The sequence below is a fragment of the Puntigrus tetrazona genome, chromosome 23 (genome assembly GCF_018831695.1).
Source record: "Puntigrus tetrazona isolate hp1 chromosome 23, ASM1883169v1, whole genome shotgun sequence".
NCBI classification, from domain to species: domain Eukaryota; kingdom Metazoa; phylum Chordata; class Actinopteri; order Cypriniformes; family Cyprinidae; genus Puntigrus; species Puntigrus tetrazona.
The window spans coordinates 8949616-8969287 of NC_056721.1; the positions used below are offsets into that span (position 1 = coordinate 8949616).

General features: G+C 37.7%; 1 protein-coding gene across 14 annotated transcripts in view; it reads right to left on the reverse strand.

The window, feature by feature from the left end:
- Positions 1 to 19672, reverse strand: part of kif1b (kinesin family member 1B) — a 63027-nt gene that overhangs the window by 15136 nt on the left and 28219 nt on the right. For 8 of the 14 annotated variants that reach the window (XM_043224244.1, XM_043224238.1, XM_043224250.1 and 5 more), the window contains 15 exons: positions 18917 to 18996; positions 18557 to 18632; positions 17443 to 17522; positions 17244 to 17350; positions 16992 to 17075; positions 16564 to 16744; positions 15958 to 16030; positions 7237 to 7339; positions 6891 to 7039; positions 6481 to 6659; positions 5798 to 5938; positions 4795 to 5046; positions 3119 to 3237; positions 2867 to 2952; positions 448 to 577 (listed from right to left, as the gene is read on the reverse strand). In XM_043224244.1, coding sequence (XP_043080179.1) covers positions 448 to 577; positions 2867 to 2952; positions 3119 to 3237; positions 4795 to 5046; positions 5798 to 5938; positions 6481 to 6659; positions 6891 to 7039; positions 7237 to 7339; positions 15958 to 16030; positions 16564 to 16744; positions 16992 to 17075; positions 17244 to 17350; positions 17443 to 17522; positions 18557 to 18632; positions 18917 to 18996 — 1840 coding nt within the window. Of the gene's footprint in view, positions 1 to 447; positions 578 to 2866; positions 2953 to 3118; positions 3238 to 4794; positions 5047 to 5797; positions 5939 to 6480; positions 6660 to 6890; positions 7040 to 7236; positions 7340 to 7711; positions 13447 to 15957; positions 16031 to 16563; positions 16745 to 16991; positions 17076 to 17243; positions 17351 to 17442; positions 17523 to 18556; positions 18633 to 18916; positions 18997 to 19672 lie in introns of those variants that run through there. The other 6 variants (XM_043224247.1, XM_043224251.1, XM_043224246.1 and 3 more) reach the window with 2 other exon arrangements.

The following is a 19672-nucleotide window of genomic DNA, read 5'->3' on the forward strand; positions in this document are numbered from 1 at the left end:
ACATGTACAAATATGCATAATATTAGCTTTTTTAATGTAAAAGAATCCATAAATGGTTAATGAGAAATTGTTGTATTCAAGTAATATTTTATGACAACTGTAAATAGAAAGTGTTTATATATAGAACAATTTTATGTAGAAAGCAGTTACATTATTTTTTGTATATATTAGAGAGTGTTTCTGGTAAACTAGAACAGCTTGATAGTTATTTGACATGAACTGAATTTTTTAATAAACAGTGTCTATAAAGCTTTTATTGGCCTGTTAAAGCCTTCTAGAAGAATCAGTCTGGTTCCAAAGCTTTTGAGTCACAGAGGATTTGTAAATCCAAGTCGACATAGCAAAACACACCAGCGTCGTCTGGATGTGTAAGCATTTCTTTTCACTCAGACTGAACGGTTTTGTTCAGAACTCAGGGGCTGCCAGGTGGACTATGCGTCTACTCACCCATGTCATTTATTCTGTTCATCTCTTCTGAAGGGGTGATGACCTCCGAACTCTGACCTTGACCTTCCACAATACGCAGCTCTTCCAAAGAGAGCCCGGAGCGGGTCATGACCATGGACGAGAAATCACTCTGGATGGTAAACGAGTAAAAGAGAGAGTGAAGGGAAAAAAAGAAAGGAAATGAAATACAAAAGGCAGCGCTCACAAAAATGACCCCCAACAACTCACACCTTGTAGAAATTAAAACATTGTGTTGTGTTGGTCAAACTTGAGACAACATTGTGTTGTAACAGAATTACAATGCAAATAAATGTAACTGTAATCTTTTACAGCTACTGAGAAAAAAAACATTTGCAATTAAAAATAATTACATTTACAGCTTCCCCAAGGCAATGCCTGTTATAGCCGTGCAAAGACTCAATTTCAAAAACACCATCATAGCTTTTAAACTATTAAGCTATTTAACCTCAAAATAATCTCAAAGTGAAAAAAAGAGGTGCTAAAGTCTGATGGTCTGTGGTGGCTGTACTTTAAAGTTAAATAATTCTACACACACACACACGTATATATCCCTGTCGGTGAAATTCAAGCTTCAAAATCTAGTTTTAAGATAACAAGCTTTAAAGTTTGATTTCAATCATTCATTTCACTATAATTTTAATCTTTGATATGGCCGTACTCATTATACATTAAGTCACAGTAAAAAAAAAGAAGACTTTAGCTGGGTTTTCACAGACAGGGTAACACACACACATATATACATAAATACATACAATGAACAAAATTATAAATGCAACCTTTTGTTTCTGCCCCCATTTTTCTTGAGCTGAAATCAAATCATTTCTATGTATATAAAAGTCCTATTTCTCTCAAATATTGTTCACAAATTTGTTTAAATTTGTGTTAGTGAGCAGAGATAATCCATCCACCTCACAAGTGTGACATATCAACATGGTGATCAGACAGCATGATTATTGCAAAGGTGTGCCTTAGGCTTAGGCTGGCCACAATAAAAGGCCATTCTAAAATGTGCAATTTTATTACATTGGGGGGTCTGAATACCAGTCAGGATCTGCTGTGACCACCATTAGACTCGTGCATTACAACAAATCTTCTTCACATAGAGTTGATCAGGTTGTTGATTGTGGCCTGTGGAATATTTGTCCACTCCTTTTCAATGGCTGTGCAAAGTTGCTGGATATTGGCAGGAACTGGAGCACGCTGTCATATACACCGATCCAGAGCATTCCAAACATGTCCGGTGACTGTGCTGGCCATGCAAGAACTGGGATGTTTATTAGCCTCCAATAATTGTGCACATTATCATGCTTCAACATGAGGTGATGGTCGTGGATGAATGGCACAACAATGGGCCTCAGGATCTCGTCATGGTATCTCTATGCCATTAATAAAATGCACCTGTGTTTGTTTCCTGCACAACACCATATACACTGTCTGCCATCTGCCCTGTACAGTAGAAACCTGGATTTCGTCCGTGAAGAGGACACCTCTCCAAAGTGCCAGACGGTGTTGAATGTGAGCATTTGCCCACTCAAATTGTTTACGACAACAAACTGCAGTCAGGTCAAGACCCCGATGAGGACGACAAGCATGCAGATGAGCTTCCCTGAGATGGTTTCTGACAGTTTCTGGAGAAATTCTTTGGTTATGCAAACTGACTGCTGCAGCAGCTGTCCGAGTCGCTGGACAATCTTGGAAGTGAAGATGCTGAATGTGGAGGTCCTGGGCTGGTGTGGTTACACAGGTTCTGCGGTTGTGAGGCCGGTTCAATGTACTGCCAAAATTCTGCAATGCCTTTGGTGGGACATTCCTGCAGTCTGTATGCCAATTGCATGATCCTTCAAAACTTGCAACACCTATAGCATTATGCTGTGTGCTAAAACTGAACATTTCAGAAAGGCCTTTTATTGTGTTTAATAAGCATCTTGATATGCCACATCTGGGTTGATGGATTATCTTGAGCAAAGAAGAAGTGCTCACTAACACAAACTTAGATTTACACTATTAGATTAACAATATTTGAGAAAAATTAGCCTTTTGTGTACATAGAAAAAAAATGGGGGCAAAAACAAAAGTGTTGCATTTATAATTTATAGTAGTTTATAATTTTGTTCAATGTACATATTAATTAATTTATAAAAAATATACATTTTATTTTAGAAAAGTAATCAAAAAGAAATCCAGTGTAATCAGTTACAATACTGTACATTCTTATTACATTTAAATAGGTTAACTTGTATTCTATAACATATTACATTTTCAGGAGTAACCTACCCAATACTAAATATACACATACACAGAGATTTTGGTTCTTAAATTTTGACATGAATACATCTACTCACGTAAAAATAATAAGACAACTAAGGAACAAAATCCCAAATGCTGAACTGGCTTGTACCTTTTTAAAATACTCATTGTCGAAAGAAATCTTAGCAGTGCCCGACTGACGCACACCAGATCCATAATCAGGAGCCTCTTCATCAGCTACATAAAAACAAACACCAAAGAAAAAGAACATAAGTTCCAAAGATCGGTAGAAAAACCAATTAAAGGGCTGAATGTTTATAAAGCACATCAGACTGATATCAGTTTTAGTTAATTAAATCTGAGCTGAGTCTTAATTAATTCATTAATATAGAGCAGTGCTCACCAGCGATGGCTTGGACCCCTACTCGCAGGAATCCTCGCACTTCTCCTTTCTCTGTTACTATAGCGACACGGTGCACCAGAGGCACAGGGTACAGCAGGTTACTCAGGTACACGAAGGCTCTGGAGGAAAAAGAACGACAATTATAGTACTGCCCTGAGAACCATCGCTGCATGACTGTCTCATGCGCACACAACATGTACCAAGAACCAACGTGTAAGCATGTAGGGTGTATGAGATGAGTGAAAGCAGCCCAGTAGTGACACACGGTGACTTCCTTTCACTGCAGGGCCATAGGTTCATCTCCATTACCCTGATTAACACCATCAGAGAATAACGGATATGATGTGTCAGACACTTTTACTAAGAGCTGACGCAAACAAAACACGGCACTAAATAACTCAAGACAGAAAACAATCCCGTCAACCTTGAAATTGAATGGAAAAGAAAAAGAAGGACAACCAAATAAGATTTGTATTAGGATATTTTATATTTTCAGAGGCTAGGGGGCACACATAGTCTGAATTTCAGGAGCTGTTTGCAGTCAGAGAGCTCCTCCCCCGCCACAGGCAGCCTCAAGGCCAAGATGGAGGAGAGCTATCACTGTAGCGCATCAGTGAAGTCACAATGACGCAGATCCATTTACGCCCCTGCATCGATCCAGATTATGTCGCCTCTCTCCTCCTATCCTTCTAGCTTGTACAGCTGCCTGATAAATAACAGCTCTTAAGTACAATGAATGAAAATGTATGTTAAAAGGGAAAAAATACAGACAAAATGAAACAACACAAATAAACAATTTAATATTTAATATACAAGGCACAATAAACGATTAAATCAACAAAAATAAAGAAACTAGGGCTATAAATCAAAAGTTAATGTGTTAACAGATGGGATTTATATAACATTGTTATAATGTTTTTTTATTGTGTTTAAGTTGTGTTCAATTATCTGTGTCTTATATACATACATTCACAATAGTCCCTAATTAAAAGGGGAAAATAATTAATTTCTCAGTCAAAGGAGAAAGACCACAGGAGAAACATCCAGATGGGATGTTCAACAAAAGTAATTTGCATTCTTGTATAGTGAAACTGAATTCCCATCCAGGCTAAGTGCAATAATAATCCACAAGTGAAATACTGTCATTCATAAAAATGTTAATGTGAACACCAGCAGAGAACAAACGCAGCAGGCCAGTGGCTGAAAAAATCTGCATGTGAAAGATTAAGTCCATTAAGCCCTGTGAACATTTATTATTGAATTTCCTTATTATTACATTTGCGTTTCTTTGTATTAGCAGTGCATTCCGGTCGGTCTAGTGTCTGAAAAAAATGGAACTGAACGCTAACTATAACACATTTTAATTGATTTACAGCCCGATTCAAATAAATACAACAGATGAAAACAAACACGAATGCGTGCTGATGTTTCGAGTAATAAACCAGACAGATGGAGGTTAGATGTAGGCTGTGGAGAACTGAAAGAGGAATCTGGTATAGCCGTGTGAGCCATTTCTTATCTCACATGACTAGAAAATGAATTCATTTTCACTGTATCTAAATTATCTTCAGATCATTAACAGCTGCACACCGAGTCTCCTTTTCTCGTAATCATTCATTCTCTTTCCAGAACCCTCATTTTTCAGCTTTCTCCCCTGAGCAGTGGCCACCACCAACCTGCCCACCAGGATGAACCATGGGGAACGGTCATAGAAGGGGTCCTGTCCATCGCTGAAGATGTCAGAACCTTCCTCGGTCCCAGCGTCTGAGCTGGTGTCGTCCACGAAAGCCTCGTCATCCATGAAGTCCTCCATCTCACTCTGTCGTTCGTCGGCCAGCTCGGTGATCTCAGAATCGGTGGTGGAGAAGGTGGGCGAGGGAGTGCGGTCGGCCAGACGCTCGTTCACACAGCCGTGAAAAATAGGTGAGCTAAAAAAAGGTACGTGGGTAGGACGCAGGCACAAGCAAGAGTATACAGGATTATTTAAAAATGACCCACATTTAAGGGCCATGACTATAAAATGGAAAACAATACAAATAGCAGATGCATGAATAACTAATTGCTATTGTTTACCTAATGCAATAAGTTTTTATATTTTACAAAATACACGATTTTACAAACTGTTTTAATTTTGATTTTAGAAGTAAAACATGGGCAAAAAAAAAAGAATCTGCAACAAATTCTACAATGTGCATAATGTGCATAGAAGAACAAAAAAAACAATCTACATATGAAATGAATGTTTAAAAAAAAATGACAAATAGGTGAAAACATTGCATTAAAAAAATAAATACCACATCAGCATACAGAAAAACACAAGCACATAATGATAGGGAAAACAATGCAAAACAAACAAAAAAAATCATGTGAATAAAAAGGGTGATTTAAATATGAAGAGAAAACTAACAGTGTTAATGACTAAACAAAGACGTCATGAATGATTTATGGGCTCCCTCTTTCACTGAGAGAGCAGATCTTTACAAGCAAACAAAACAAAAATGCTCTCTCTCTCTCTCACACACACACACACACACAGATTTTAACCACATAAAAATGCAAAATGTTTGTGAAGAAATAGGCCTAATTTTACAGTATGTAAAACCACAGGATATAATGATTCAAGTTTAACATGCTCAATGATTTCTCAGCTCAAAGAACAAGGCTAAGTGATTAGCATACCTCCCAACCAGCTTGAACCAATGGAAGCGGTCATAAAACGGGTCACTGCCGGTCAAAGCACCCTCCACATCCTCACTCGGATTGGATGAAGCCATCTCGCCTGCACGGTCATACATCTCTCGCATCTGGTCCAACCTCTGCCTGAAAGAACATGAAAAGTTGGGCCACATTCTTTTTCCTGACATTCTTGACAAGGAGGAATTAAGAACATTTCTGACTTATTTGACACTTGGCACAGCAATTTAGCACAATTTAGACCTTTTTTTCAGAGTACCACTTAAAATGAACAATTTTAATAAAAATACACTGGTTGAACTGTTAAACTAGGGCAATTTGAATATCATGTTGAATGTCATGTTGGAATACGGTCATGTTTCTGGGCACATGGGAAGCAGACTTCTGAGTTGCTTGAATTAAAAGAACTCTTTTGTTCCCAGTGAATTCATTTCCATTCGAACAAGTTTTGTGAGGAGCCATGCAAATGTTGTCATAAATGTCTCTCTGATAAATTATAGCTGACAAGTAGCACTTTAAACAGTTGAAGTTAAACAAATAAAATAAACGAATAAGAACATTTAAAAGAGCTTTGGGAATTCTAAATGGAATAGTTCCAAATAATAATTGCTCAAGAAATAAGAGCAAAACTTTGTAGATTACAGACTGGTTAGCATCCTGAGGCTTACTTGAGTTTCTCTAGGGACCAATAGTGAGTGGCTCCATTCTTCAAGTCCTGGACCTCCACAGCCACCACTGTTCGAGGGAAAGGCCTAATGTCACGATCTTTCTCTGGTTCTGGAGGCAGCAGCTCCGGGGGCAGTGGAGAATAGAGGGTGTCCGTGAGCAAGACAAACTGGAACTGGACCTAAACATAGATCATGTAAATGAGACATAAGGGCATAAACAAGGATGAACGATGAATGAAAGATTGAAGGTTCAGATATTTTTAGAAACTTTTAAAATGTTTAGAAATGCTGAACAAATTATATATGATATATATATATAAGATTATATATATATATATTATATCACTCAGGCTTTTACTCTGGGCTTTTACTCTGGGTGAATATGACTAACAAACGTTTTGTTTTATCACCTTTTTCTTGAGCTCCACACTGATGGCATTAGCTTCTTTGAGGTATACAGCATTGCCCCACAGCTGGTCTCTGAGGGAGGTGAACTGGTGGTATCTCCACTTCCTGAAAGCCCACTGGGCCAGCTCATATTCATGCTGGGTCCAGGGCACTGCAACATTATAGGTCAAACATGGCAGTGAAATACTGTAGCTGGTTGTGATTTTGCAAAGTTTCTACAGAGACATTCAATCATTCAAACTATAGTAAGAGTGAAATGTACAAAAAAAAATATATATAAAAAAATACATAGATTAGCTTAACACCTGATTCTGACTTATTTTCATATTTATAGTAAAAAACCATTACCTTCATCCTCTTCCTCCTCTTCTTCCTCTTCATCTGGAGTCTCTGCAGCCAGTGAGCGAGTCTCCACCTGTTTCTGCAGCTCTTGCAGTTTACTCTCATACACCTTTGAGAAGGTTTGATGAAGAGAGACACGATCGTATCAGCATGACAAACACTCACTGAACCTTAGAGAGATGAAGCTTCAAGAGGTTGGCTACACTTGTTGTTTACACAAATTGTGTGCTAATCCATGGCAATGGAATGATATTTCTTCAATTACTTTTTCATGGCTTTGACCGAAGTTAAACTGAACAGCACTAATTTTGCACACAGAAACAGACAATGAAGACAATGTTGCTATGCAGCTTTTAGGGTTGCTAGGGCATTGTGAGGTGGCTCAGACAGAAAAAGCTCACCTCCAAGTCTCTTCTCCCTAGATATGTAGCAAATCCTTCTATGCGAATGCATAGCACAAAAGGTGCAGGCTACAAGCAGGTGAGTTACAAGCTGAAGTTTATTATTTCAGATTTTAGATTTGAACAAACCCTTGACTTAAATATATGCGATTATAATATTGAAGACTTGCACTTTTATTTTTGATGTTTTGACATAGGGAGACCACAATTCTGATATCATCCAAGAAATGAAACCCATTCTGCATCTCTCCAGCAATTCTGAAAATTAAACAAATCAAAGTATGTCCTTCCCTGCTATGGCGCCAAGAAGTCTAGACATTTTACCAACGAAATGCAACTGACATTTACAATACATTTAAATAGTAAGAAAAATGTTTCGGGTATAACAAAGAGGTATTTTGCATGCTGGTTCACTAACATGTGGTTATATGTAATATTACCATGACAAAAGATTTCACTTGCCCCACATTGTTTTACAACAAATTGTAATATTCTGTCTATAAATTAAATGTCAAAACAGCTGTAAATCTGCTTGCACACTCATTTTATACAGAGCATTGCAAAAGTATGCAATCCTGTCTCTAAGCTCTACAGGCATTTATTTTAATCTCAGAGCTTGGTCTATGTTCTAATATACATTTTCAGCTGCTAGACATTTTATTAAGTCATGTGTACCTTTCCAAATCATACCCGTTCAATTGAATTTGACACGGGTTAACTTCATTCAAAGTGTGGCAACATTTACAAGCAAAATGAATGCTCTTGAGCTAAATTTCAGCTGTCCCAGGCAAAGATAATCATTTAAAGGAGTAGTTCACCTAAAAACATAACCTCGAGTAGTTCCAAATCTGTATGACTTTATTTGTTCTGCCAAACACAAATGAATTTAATTTGAACTATTACTATAATCTTTTTTTTTTAAATATTTAAATATTTAAAAATTTGCCAAAATTTGCTTTGCCATTATGGTGTATGGAGTGTACATTGATGTAGAACACATTAGTAATTTAAAGCAGTTTAACATGAGGCTGTAACATAATAAAAGATAAAAAAATAATAATTAAGGGATCAGAATACATTCACAAGACACTGTATTTAACTTCAGACTAATTTCATAACACTGATTAACGTCGGACTGCTGTCATACCTCCTAAGTGCTGTAAAATGATAAATATTTTTGTAAAAATGAAATATGATCGCTATTAAATATGTGTAGATTGTCAAGAGTCTGTACATTTCAAACTTGTCCACTTTATTTCAGTCAATGTTTGAAATTTTTCATATATTCAGCACAATTCAACATAATAGCAATATTAGTAAACCATCAACACATTTTTGAGAATTAAAGATCATATGATGCACAAAAAGGCCCCCCTAAACAAAACATTATAATACAGGGCCTGTTGGAGGCACTTGATATCATTATTGCATATAGATAAACACTGAACAGACAAGTGACACACCTTTAAAAAGGGTAAAAATACATTGTCCATTTGTCTTTATACATTTCCTTAGCTCCTCTTGTGGTAGTTAAGAGTAGCTGGCAGCACCGTGCATTAAATGTTAGAATAACATTCTTTACTGGAGCAGGGAAAAGGCATACCTAGTTAGCATTTGAAAATAAAAATAACCAAAGAGTGACTTATACTTTAATTTCTGTGCAGCACTGAAAGTGAAGTGTGTAATTTTTACTGCACTAAACCGATTAAAAAATATATTTTTTTAGCATTCCCCTATCTGTCATTGGACAGAAATACAATCAGTCGAACCCTCAAACTAATATCACTGGTTGAGCAAATATTGCAGTGCCTGGATTACACGTCAAAATAAAAATGATACATTTCACCTTAAACTAGAGCCCTGATTCTTTATTTATCCAGTTTCCTGATATGCCTTTTGAAGGGAAAGTAACTGTTTTATGCAAGTATGCATTACTATACCAAAACCCAGGGGTTTCAATAGAAATAAGGCAGTATTTCTGGCAACAAAAGCATTCAAGTTCTTCATGCATATGAAGCAATGCTAAAGCCTGGACTTTTGACCTAGTTGGCTAACGCTTGGCTCTGGCCAGAGTAGATGACATGAAGAGGATTTCAGAACATGTGCTTTGGTAATACGCGGCTGGTAATGGGTCACACTTGGGCGCTGAGGCACACCAGTGCATAATTACATCAAGGCTTAAGCAGGGAAATCACAGTGGCTTAAGTGTAAGGATGTACAACTACATTAACACTAAGTGAACATAATTAATGAGTTAAAAAACAGTGGTAAATTGAATCTAGTGCTCAGTGGCATTATTACATAATTGCTGTGAATTCACGTGAGACTAAACAAAAAAAAATTAAACGAAACGCAGTGCACCATATACCTGTCCAGCAAATCGGATTTGGCTTTTAAGGGTTTTCCTTCCCTAAAAACATGCTACAACTTTCAAAAAGAGCCATAAAAACCATGGAAACAGCCCTGTTAGAGGTCCTTTCCATGAGAAGTCTCTGGTGCTTTCTGTGGTCTTGCTTGCCACACAGCAGACACCCGAAAATAAATGCGATTCTAATCATGTTAAGATTGAGGAGAACAGCAGAGTGTTTTAGAACACTGACTTCATCCCGTGGGAACAGGCTGTCCCCCTATTGAGGATCAGAGTGCAACAGACAGTCTAGAGGAACAATAGATGCAAAGCACGCTCTGAAGCTGTTCTTTTACTGCGTTTCACAAAAAGCATTGCCTCTTTGGATATGGATGTTTAGTGCAGAGTGGTTTGTACTCAAAGTAAGGCAGAACCAAACTTTATAAAAACAAAGAGGCAGTTATTGCGATGAAAAAGAATCTGTTCTTAACTAATTTAGAGGTGGTGTCTTTATCGATCAGATTAAAAAGATTGATGCAAAATAATTCTGTTTTCTTCATATAGTGCTATTATTTATTGTGCCAAGTACAAGAAAATAAATGCACTGTTAATGACACAGTGAGTCAATAAGGCACTTAAAATTATGAAGCGCTCCTTCATAATCTCTTACTCGTCTAGAAAAAGGCCCTGGCTGCCACCTTTCCCATTTATACTATTTAATAGGGAATACCAACCCAAGGATCCAAAACTTCATGAAATAAAACAATTTGCATAAAATGTAACTGTAAAAATGGCATTTGCATCTCTGACATGCATTTAGAAACATTCAAGAGGATAAAAGGTTAGCTATTAACCTTCCAGCATTTACGGAACATATCACCTATGCATGCATCTTGAATGCACACATATGACTGAATTGTATATTCAAAAACTCAAAATTCAAGTAATGGTTCAAGATTCTCATTGGACAGTATGAAATGTTGCAGTGTAGTGGTTGTGTTCAACTCTTCGATCGATTCAGACCAGCAGCAAAACAATGGTAAATTGAGGCAAATCAGTGTAAAGTACTTCTCAATTCCATAATGGCATACTAAAGAAAAAAAAAAGTTAATACTACAGTTAAGAACTAACGGGTGTCTCTTTCAAAACTCTCAAATTTCCCAATACTTTATTGCAAGAATAACGCGTGATTAATTAATGCTGTTGTGAGATTTTGTTGTGGCTTGGACACCTTTAACCATCAGACGTATTGCTGGACTTTTAAAGGGTTAGCTTTCACCAAAATTAAAATTCTTTCATTAATTACCCGTAAGACCTTTGTTCATCTTCGGAACACAAATTAAGATTTTTTTTTTTTTTTTTTTTTATGAAATTGAAGAGCCATGAGACCCTGCATAGACAGCAAAAATTTAAATGTTCCCAGGTCCATAAACGTAACGTTAGTAAAACTACGAGAATACTTTTTTTGCTTAAAGAAAACAAAGATGATTTATTAAACCATTCTTCTCCCCTCAGTTATGTCTTCTGCCAATTTGAAGATTAGTAGCAAAACTGAAGCTGAGCCACTGATGTCACATGCACTTTATCAATGTATATACTAATGAAATGTTTCTGGATGTGGGAACATTTCAGTTGTGTTGCTGTTTATGGATGGTCGAATAGCTCTTCAAATTCATAAAAAATATCTTAATTTATGTTCCGAAGATGAACAAAGATCTTATGGGTTTGTAGTAATTAATGACAGAACTTTCATTTTAGGGTGAACTAATCCTTTAATCCATAAGCATAACTAACATGGATGGGGGATCAAATTATTAATTCTAGGTGCTCATTTGGAATTTTCCATTGCAATTTGAATCTACAAATAACAACAAGAACATTCAATCCACATAACAGTTGGACTTGATGGGGACAAGCTGTCCAATGCTGTGATGAGTCTGTGATGTGTGATTTGTAGCATCAACTAGTTCTATAAATGAACCTATGCTGCTTCCATTGTCACACTGTGGTTTCTCGACTGTTCTTCAAATTAGGGGCAGACATTTGCCTACGCATACGGGGTGGTGTGTAAAAATTGTTATGTTGGCTCGGCTGTGGATAAGGTGGGTAATGCTGGTAGTTGTTGCTGACATCAGTATTGTAATGATAGAACTGTGGATGCTGTTGTTGTGGATAATGATGCTGGTTTTGGTTGTAGCGTGGCTGGTAATATGCCTGTTGGGGGTGAGGGGGCTTCCTGTTCCCAAAATTGAGGGGCTCCGTAGAGTCCGAGGCACGTTGGCTGCTGTTAAAGGAGTTACTACGGCCTCGTTCATGGAGTTTGTGGCTTTGATTGTGTCTATGACTTAGGCCTTGCTCTAAATCTTTACTTCTACGTTGACCCATGGGACTAGGAAGAGTAGGGTACATGTTGACGATGGGTGGGACTTGTTCTCTGGGCTCTTCCGCCTCCACTTTGCCATCTTCCTCTTCCTGGACTGCTTCTTTGGGAACTTTTAACTCGATCACCTGTTCATCTGTGATAATGATATGAGTGCCAGGGGTCCAGGAGTTGCGATGGTTGGGGTTACTCTTGAAGGGGAAGCGTAGCTTGCGGTCTTCAGGTGGGATGAAGCGGTGAGGTCCGTTTTGCCTCCGGAGCTGCTTGGAAATCTCCTGTTGCTGGAGGTTCTTGAGGCGTACCTGCTCTTGTCGCATCCAACGCATACGTCCACGTCGGAAGGAAGAATCATCATCCATTATGGCAGACACCTGCTCATCTGACTGTTCGTCGTTGGGTTTCTCCTCAAGAGCTTTACCCTCACTGGAACTGCGGACTCTCATGGGAGCACTCCGAGCGTTTTTCTCCTGAGACTCGTTGGAAATGAGTGGAATCACTTGCTCCATTTTCAACATCTTATTCCGGAGAGCTCTAATCTCTTCATCCTTCATGTTGTTCTGCTTTTTCACTTCTTGCAGGATGTCTTCCAATTTGTCAATGTGCACTTTTAGATCATCCATGTCATTTATACCTCGCCCATTGGTTATGACATCTTCGATTCGTTCGTCCCCGACCCCTACGGTGTCCCAAACATCTCGAGCCACAGCTCTCCAAGAATCGCGTTCATTCGGGTCTTTCTTGCTGTAGGTGGCACAAAGCTCTTTCATTTTCACTATGGCCAGAGCCTCTATCTCTTGACGGGTATGACGAAAATCATTCAGAGCCACTTCATAGCAAATTTCTTTGACTGCCTGGATCTTCAGATCAGAGATGGTAACCCATTTGGAGTCCTTCGTAAGGCGACGACGCTGAGGGATCTGGTACATTTTGACAGGCTCTCGTCTTTTACCGCTACTGGGTAAGCCACACTTTTTGACTATGGTTTGGAGCTTGCTGGGAGGAAGTTTCTCCCGAAGTGAAGTGATGAGTCTCCAGCTCTCCTCGCACGACCTCTTATCAGAGTCGTCACCACTATCAGAGTCTCCATCCTTGAGAGAACAAAACAGGAAACAAACCAAAGAGTGCGAAAAACAAAATGGGAAAATTAAAATGGGATATCGAAATCAAAAGGAATGTTTTCTGTAAAGAATGGACAGTGTTGTGATATGCAAAATGGGAACAACTAAATGAGACGATGCTTTGCAATATGAGACTACAATGAAAGCTGAGGCACTGCTACTGATTTGTTTAATGATGAAAGCTACATATGCAAAACTTTCTAGAGATTTTTTTAAAACTTAAGAAAGCAATGCAATATTTTGAAAAATGCACAAACTGATTCATTAAGCTGAGAAAAATGTCAACATACTGACAATTTTTAACTAACTGCAGACAAAGGCAAAATACTTTTTTTTTTTTTTTTTTTTTTAAAGCCTGCAAGTGGATTACAGATATGAAAAATTTTGAGAGCATTAAATACTCACAGATGCATTTGACTTACTGTTTTTTTAGATTTACAATGTGGAGATGCAAATTCAAACTCCTTTATTCCCAAGTTGCATATCACTATAAAAAGTAAATGCAAGGCATGACTTTCATGATTATGAGAAAAATGTCAACAAAAAGGGGATAGATGTTGCTCGATCTGCTGTTTTTGCTGTTGTGCTGGTTTCTTTCTTTTTTGTCAAGCTTAATGTCATGACATCCTCTTCAATTAGAGCTCTTGAAAGTCGCACCCCAAACATGCTTCAGTGGCATGCAGCAAAGCTTGACGAGTTTTGCTTCATTCCCTCAAATGAAGTCCTTGATAGAGAAGATTTGGTTTTAGAGTTTTTCTAGCTCTAGCAGTGGGTTAGACTCTTGCGTGTTTATTACAGGTCAGTAAAGAGAAGAAAAAAAGAGAAAGGACAGGCTCTGAGGAGGTTAAAAGCATCGATTTCATCCACTACAGTTAAGAGGTTAGTTGAGAGAAAATGCAGTTTCTCATTTTCCAGGTCAAGTAAAACAAGGACAATACAAAAAAAAAAACACAATCAAATAACAAAAGAGACAGCTGGTGACCATTTAATCGTAGGTTGTGTAATCAGTGCAGTGTACGATATCTGTGTCGTTCTGTGTATGAGATTATATGAATGAGACCATCGGAGCATTGGAGAGCTTGTCATCATTGATTAAGACCCCCAGCATGGATAGCTGTGTTATAGCATGCCCTTTGTACCTGGCCAGACACAGATGTTTAAAACTCAAGGCTACAGATGTCAATGAGAAACCACATTGTCACTAGCCTTCATCAACTACAGCAGAAATCTTGGGTTATGGCAACAATGCATTGGAAATATCAGCAATTGCATTGAGAAAACCAACAAACTCAACAAAATCTATTTGAGTAAATCAAATGCTGACTCAAGCTTGACCAGCTTAACAACACTGCTCAGCAACAAACACTAAATGAGGTACTAAGTACCCTGTAAATTAATCTGTTAAACATGCTACAAAAACAAACCATGCAAAAGTAGCATACAGAATAAACCAAAGAAAAAAAATCTCCAATTTAATTTAAAGACCCCATGAAAATTTTTTAATGGGCAACAGAGCTTGATGTCAACTTTATGAGGTAAAAGCCATCTAAATAAAATGATTTCCGAGAAAGTCTTTTTTTAAATAAATATTTGCAAAAACATTTATACTGTGTGAAAAAATAGTGTCATATAATGAGGACTACATATTTGCTAAATTAAACAACAGGTTCGTATGTGGCAACTACTAATATTTAAAAAAAATATATATTGCCTAAAAAATATACGTATATTTTTACTTTTACTGAAATCTTTATTTCCTACAATAAAGCAAATATCACATAAAAAGTTAAATCTGAAGAGTGATATTTAATTTTATTTCAGATCAGCTTTTTTGTTTAAACAATGCCATTAAAACATTTAATAAAATATTTTAAGTTAAATCACAGCTATAAAACATACTGTCATATCTAAAAAAAAAAAAAAAAAAAAATTCCCATTATTATTTCATGGAGTCTCTAATTGGTACATGGCAAACCAATGCCTTACACAACAATGGATTGCATAAAAACGCATCACTAATTAAAAGCCGAATTGGTATTTTTCTGCTGATGCTGTTTTGCAAAGTTACATCTCAAATCTATGAGAAAAGAATGAAAATTTGAATAAGAAATTCTCGCTAATTCTTGCTGTATCAAACTGAATATGTAAATCAGTCCATATCAGCAATGGGCCATCTGCTATCTCAATCCAGACAGAGTGGATTCAGTTACCATGCAAAGAGGTTCAGCCATGCACTGGGAGAAGTATTTCGCTCTCACACACATACACACACACACAAAAGTCTCAAGTTGTCAGAGCTAAGAGTGCAGAATTAGTGCTGGTTGGACTTCAGCAGAGCAAGTAGAAAACTAGCGGCCCGGTTTTACTCCGTTCATCGAAAAGCACATCTCTCCCCTCAGTCTAATTTGTAAGAACAAACGAAAACAGGTCCTCTGATAAAAAACAGAAGAAACAAGAATTATCAAAGGGATTCAGCCTTACCAGTCTCTGTTGCTCAAGCAGCTGGTCGGCTTCTTCCTTCTCTTTTTTGTACAGGATCTCCATTTCTGTAAGCCTGATATAATACAGTGCGAGACCACTGCATCAAAAAGCTGCTCTTTCTTACACTCACTGCATTTCCTTTCCGCAACATAATCCTAAAAATCCTTCTTACAATAATCCAATTCATATTTGCTCACATTCCATACCAAGAGCTTAAACTTTGCAAAATGTAGATTTTGTCTTCTGTAGCTGCCGGGTGGCCCTGGCTTTGGTTGGCTAGCCAGCCCTATACTATGTATTAGCTGGAATCCACACTTGCCTTTGTGAGTTTGAATAACAGTTAAGTTAAGCTCTGACAGAATATAAGGTATTATGTTAATTAGAACAAAAAATAACTGACATCCTTAATTTGAAAAGAAATTATATTTTACAGTAAGCTACTTATAAAGACAATAAATTATCATCAAATGCACAGTTCCATTTGCATACATTAACCAGAAACTAGTGGGAACGTTTACTATCACTTGCTAAACATGTGTATTTTTTATAAAAGCATATGCTGAACCTGGAGCTGTCATTTAATAAAATCTGATGATATTTAGTTACCTTTTCTCCATCTCTTGTTTCATGTCAATGCCCTGTTTCTCCAGCAGTTCTCTTTGGGCGAAGGTCCAGTCTACTGGCTCTACAGGGGTCTCTGCTGTAGGGGTCTTCTCACGTTCAGCGCGAGCCTGCTCAGGGTGGTTAAACCGGAACACGTGGTTCTTTCCCATGATAATGCGGTTACCTGGGGAATAAACAGGTATGACCAATTTAATAGCCTAAAAATATACATTTTGAACATTATTGTGCAAGGATTCTAGTGTCAGCTAAAGTGTATTACACTGCTTAAATGCTGCAAACTGGCATTTGTTACCACATTAATGCAATATCTGCAATCAGTAATCTATAAGACAAACAGTTCTATTGCTTATGAATATGATCAACAAGATTAAACCAGAACTGAAATGTGCAGACAGCTGTCAGTGAGTCACCTGAGCGCAGTTGGACTGCAGAAGTCACACGTTTTCCGTTCACATACGTTTCAGATCCCTCACATGGCTCCAACGTGACAATCACTGCAGAGACAGAAGACAATTCACTACCACCAGCAGAATGTGAAGCCTAACGCAAGATGTAAGATGCGAGTAAAAAGTCTGTTAATTTGCACTGAACTGATCTCGTCTGATTTAAAAGTGTGTTTAACAGCTGACATGTGAACTGAACGGTTGTAAGGGAGCTCTAACCGTCTCCGTTGGCATTTCTTTCACTGCGGAAGATACAGTGCTCCTCTTTGATGTGCGCTCCGCTTAGAACGATATCCTGTCTTCTTTCTGCATCTGCCTGGCCCACCCTGTCAAAACAAAGACATTTTTTTTTTTTTTTTTTTAATTAAGGCAGGGATACTCTAACATCCACATTAAAGAACTGTAAGCCCTTGCATACCTTGTTATTCCATCTTTAATATAATAAAGCAAACATTCTGACATCAAAGGATCCTCGTTCAGGTTCACCAGGTGAGGGGTCTGCAGCGAAGCAGGGTCAATGGTAATGTTAGACAAGTCAAACAAAAGTGAATAATGTCACTAAAACTACATTTACATTCACGGGCTGATTAAAAACTGAAATACTGAGGTTAAATGCCATTTCAATTATTCATAATGACTCACAGGGAAGGCATTAAATGTGGATTCTACAAAAGCTGATAACGCACTACATTAACCTCTATCAAGTAAATAACTACAAACTAATGTACATCATAATCTACTACTATACCAACCTTTTTAGGTGAAAACACCCCATTAAAGTCAGTATAGACTTCACAGGGCCTTTCAATGTAAAGCTATATGACAGTCAAAATGACAGAGAGATGTCAGAAAAAGAGGAGAGAAACCGACTGAAAGCATGAATAAGTAGGAAAATAAAAGAAATTAACAGGGAAGAGAGGACTTGTTGATGTGTTTCAGGACAGAATACTAAAAAGTCAAACAAAGTGATAACATCCAGTCATTTAAATAAGTTAAAACGGATTTAACTAATAATTCCAAAAGGCAAAAACTCCTTGTCCTGTTTTTTAAATGAACAGATTGTTTAGACTCATGAGAGCCATTCGTTTTTGAATGCAAATTTATACCACACTGATGATGATGTGCATTCATCTGTGCATAAAATTAAATTGAGTATGATGTGGGAACTAGTATTTAGTAATACACAACTATGGTTTACTACACAAACTCTATTTTTATTTAATTGTTCACTTTTTTTATAGGAATTTAAAAATGCAAATGGGAAAAATAAACTTAAATTCTACAAACCTGATTAGAAGAATAAACACTAAAGTCCTCAATAGACAATGATGTTGGTCTATCAGGACCAAACTAATAGGATTCCATAGCAAGAGGCGAGCAAAACAAAAAGATAAAAGAAAAAAAAAAAAGGAAAGGAAGAAGAATGATGTATGATGAAATACGAGGAAAGACAGGCCCAGACATGAAAAGGAGGTGACTGGTGCAGACACTAATGGTGATTAATGATGAAGATGAGTTTACATGTGTTGTACCTTTTTAGGAGAGAAGACACCTAGGGTTCCCCCATCTTCCCGTATGGCCACTCCCATCTCTGCCAGCAGCGCCTCTCTGAGAGGAGGGAAGAAAAACATCAGGCCCATTCTGAATAACATTACATTCAACACCTTAGAAGTTAGCACTAAAGATATCTGGAAAATATTTATTGAATATTTGAATGTTCATGTTAGTGTTGAGGTCAGTGTGTTATGTGCCATTTGACAGCTGCTTAAGTCTGGTACAGACTGGCACCAGCTGAGCACGCGGACACATAGCAGACAGTCCTCACGGGCATGATGGGTATGGGCTCAGAGACAATAGGAAGGGTGCCAGATGGCACCTAAACCCTCACTGACCTCTCCATACGGATGGCCTCAGTCTTCCTCAGCTTCTCCTCCCAGGTCTCATTCAGCTCGGCTATGATCTTCTCTGACTCCTACAGGACAGCACACAAAGGGAGATATTTCAAAGGTAATATATGCCGTGATGTATAAAACAAGACCTAAAACGTCCTTTTTTATAACCAATGTTTATTTATTTGATTTTAAAAAACATACAGTGACATTACAATTTAAAAAACGTTTTTGGTGTTAAAGTATTTTAAAACATTTTCATGCATTCCTTAAGAAATCACTGTAATATGCTGATATGGTGCCATTTCCACACACTTGCCTGTGACCTGCCTGACCTGTGCATAATACAAAGAGGCTTATTCTGCTCTCAGTATCAAAGCACATTTTGCTATATGCAAAGTCATTTACAAGATGTTGAAAGGCCATAAATTTCCAGGACCTATTGCTAAAGGGGCAAAACCAGGCAATAAGTCTGTGCGCAATGGGACAAATGGCTGACGTGGGGTCAAGAGCAGTAAACACAGTTAAATACGGGACGCCAAACGCTCATTTTCCTTGTGTTTGGCCCTTATTGTCCTTGGCCAGGAGGAAGACCAAGAACCATCTGGCCTGAGGAACAGGAAGCTCCCTCTAGATCCTTCCTAAAGGGTTAACACCCCTGCCATCTGTTCATGTAGAAAGTAACCTGTGAGCCGATCCTTCTGACAAACCCAGATAACTACAGAGGACTAGGGAGACTGGATTACCATTATATTAGAT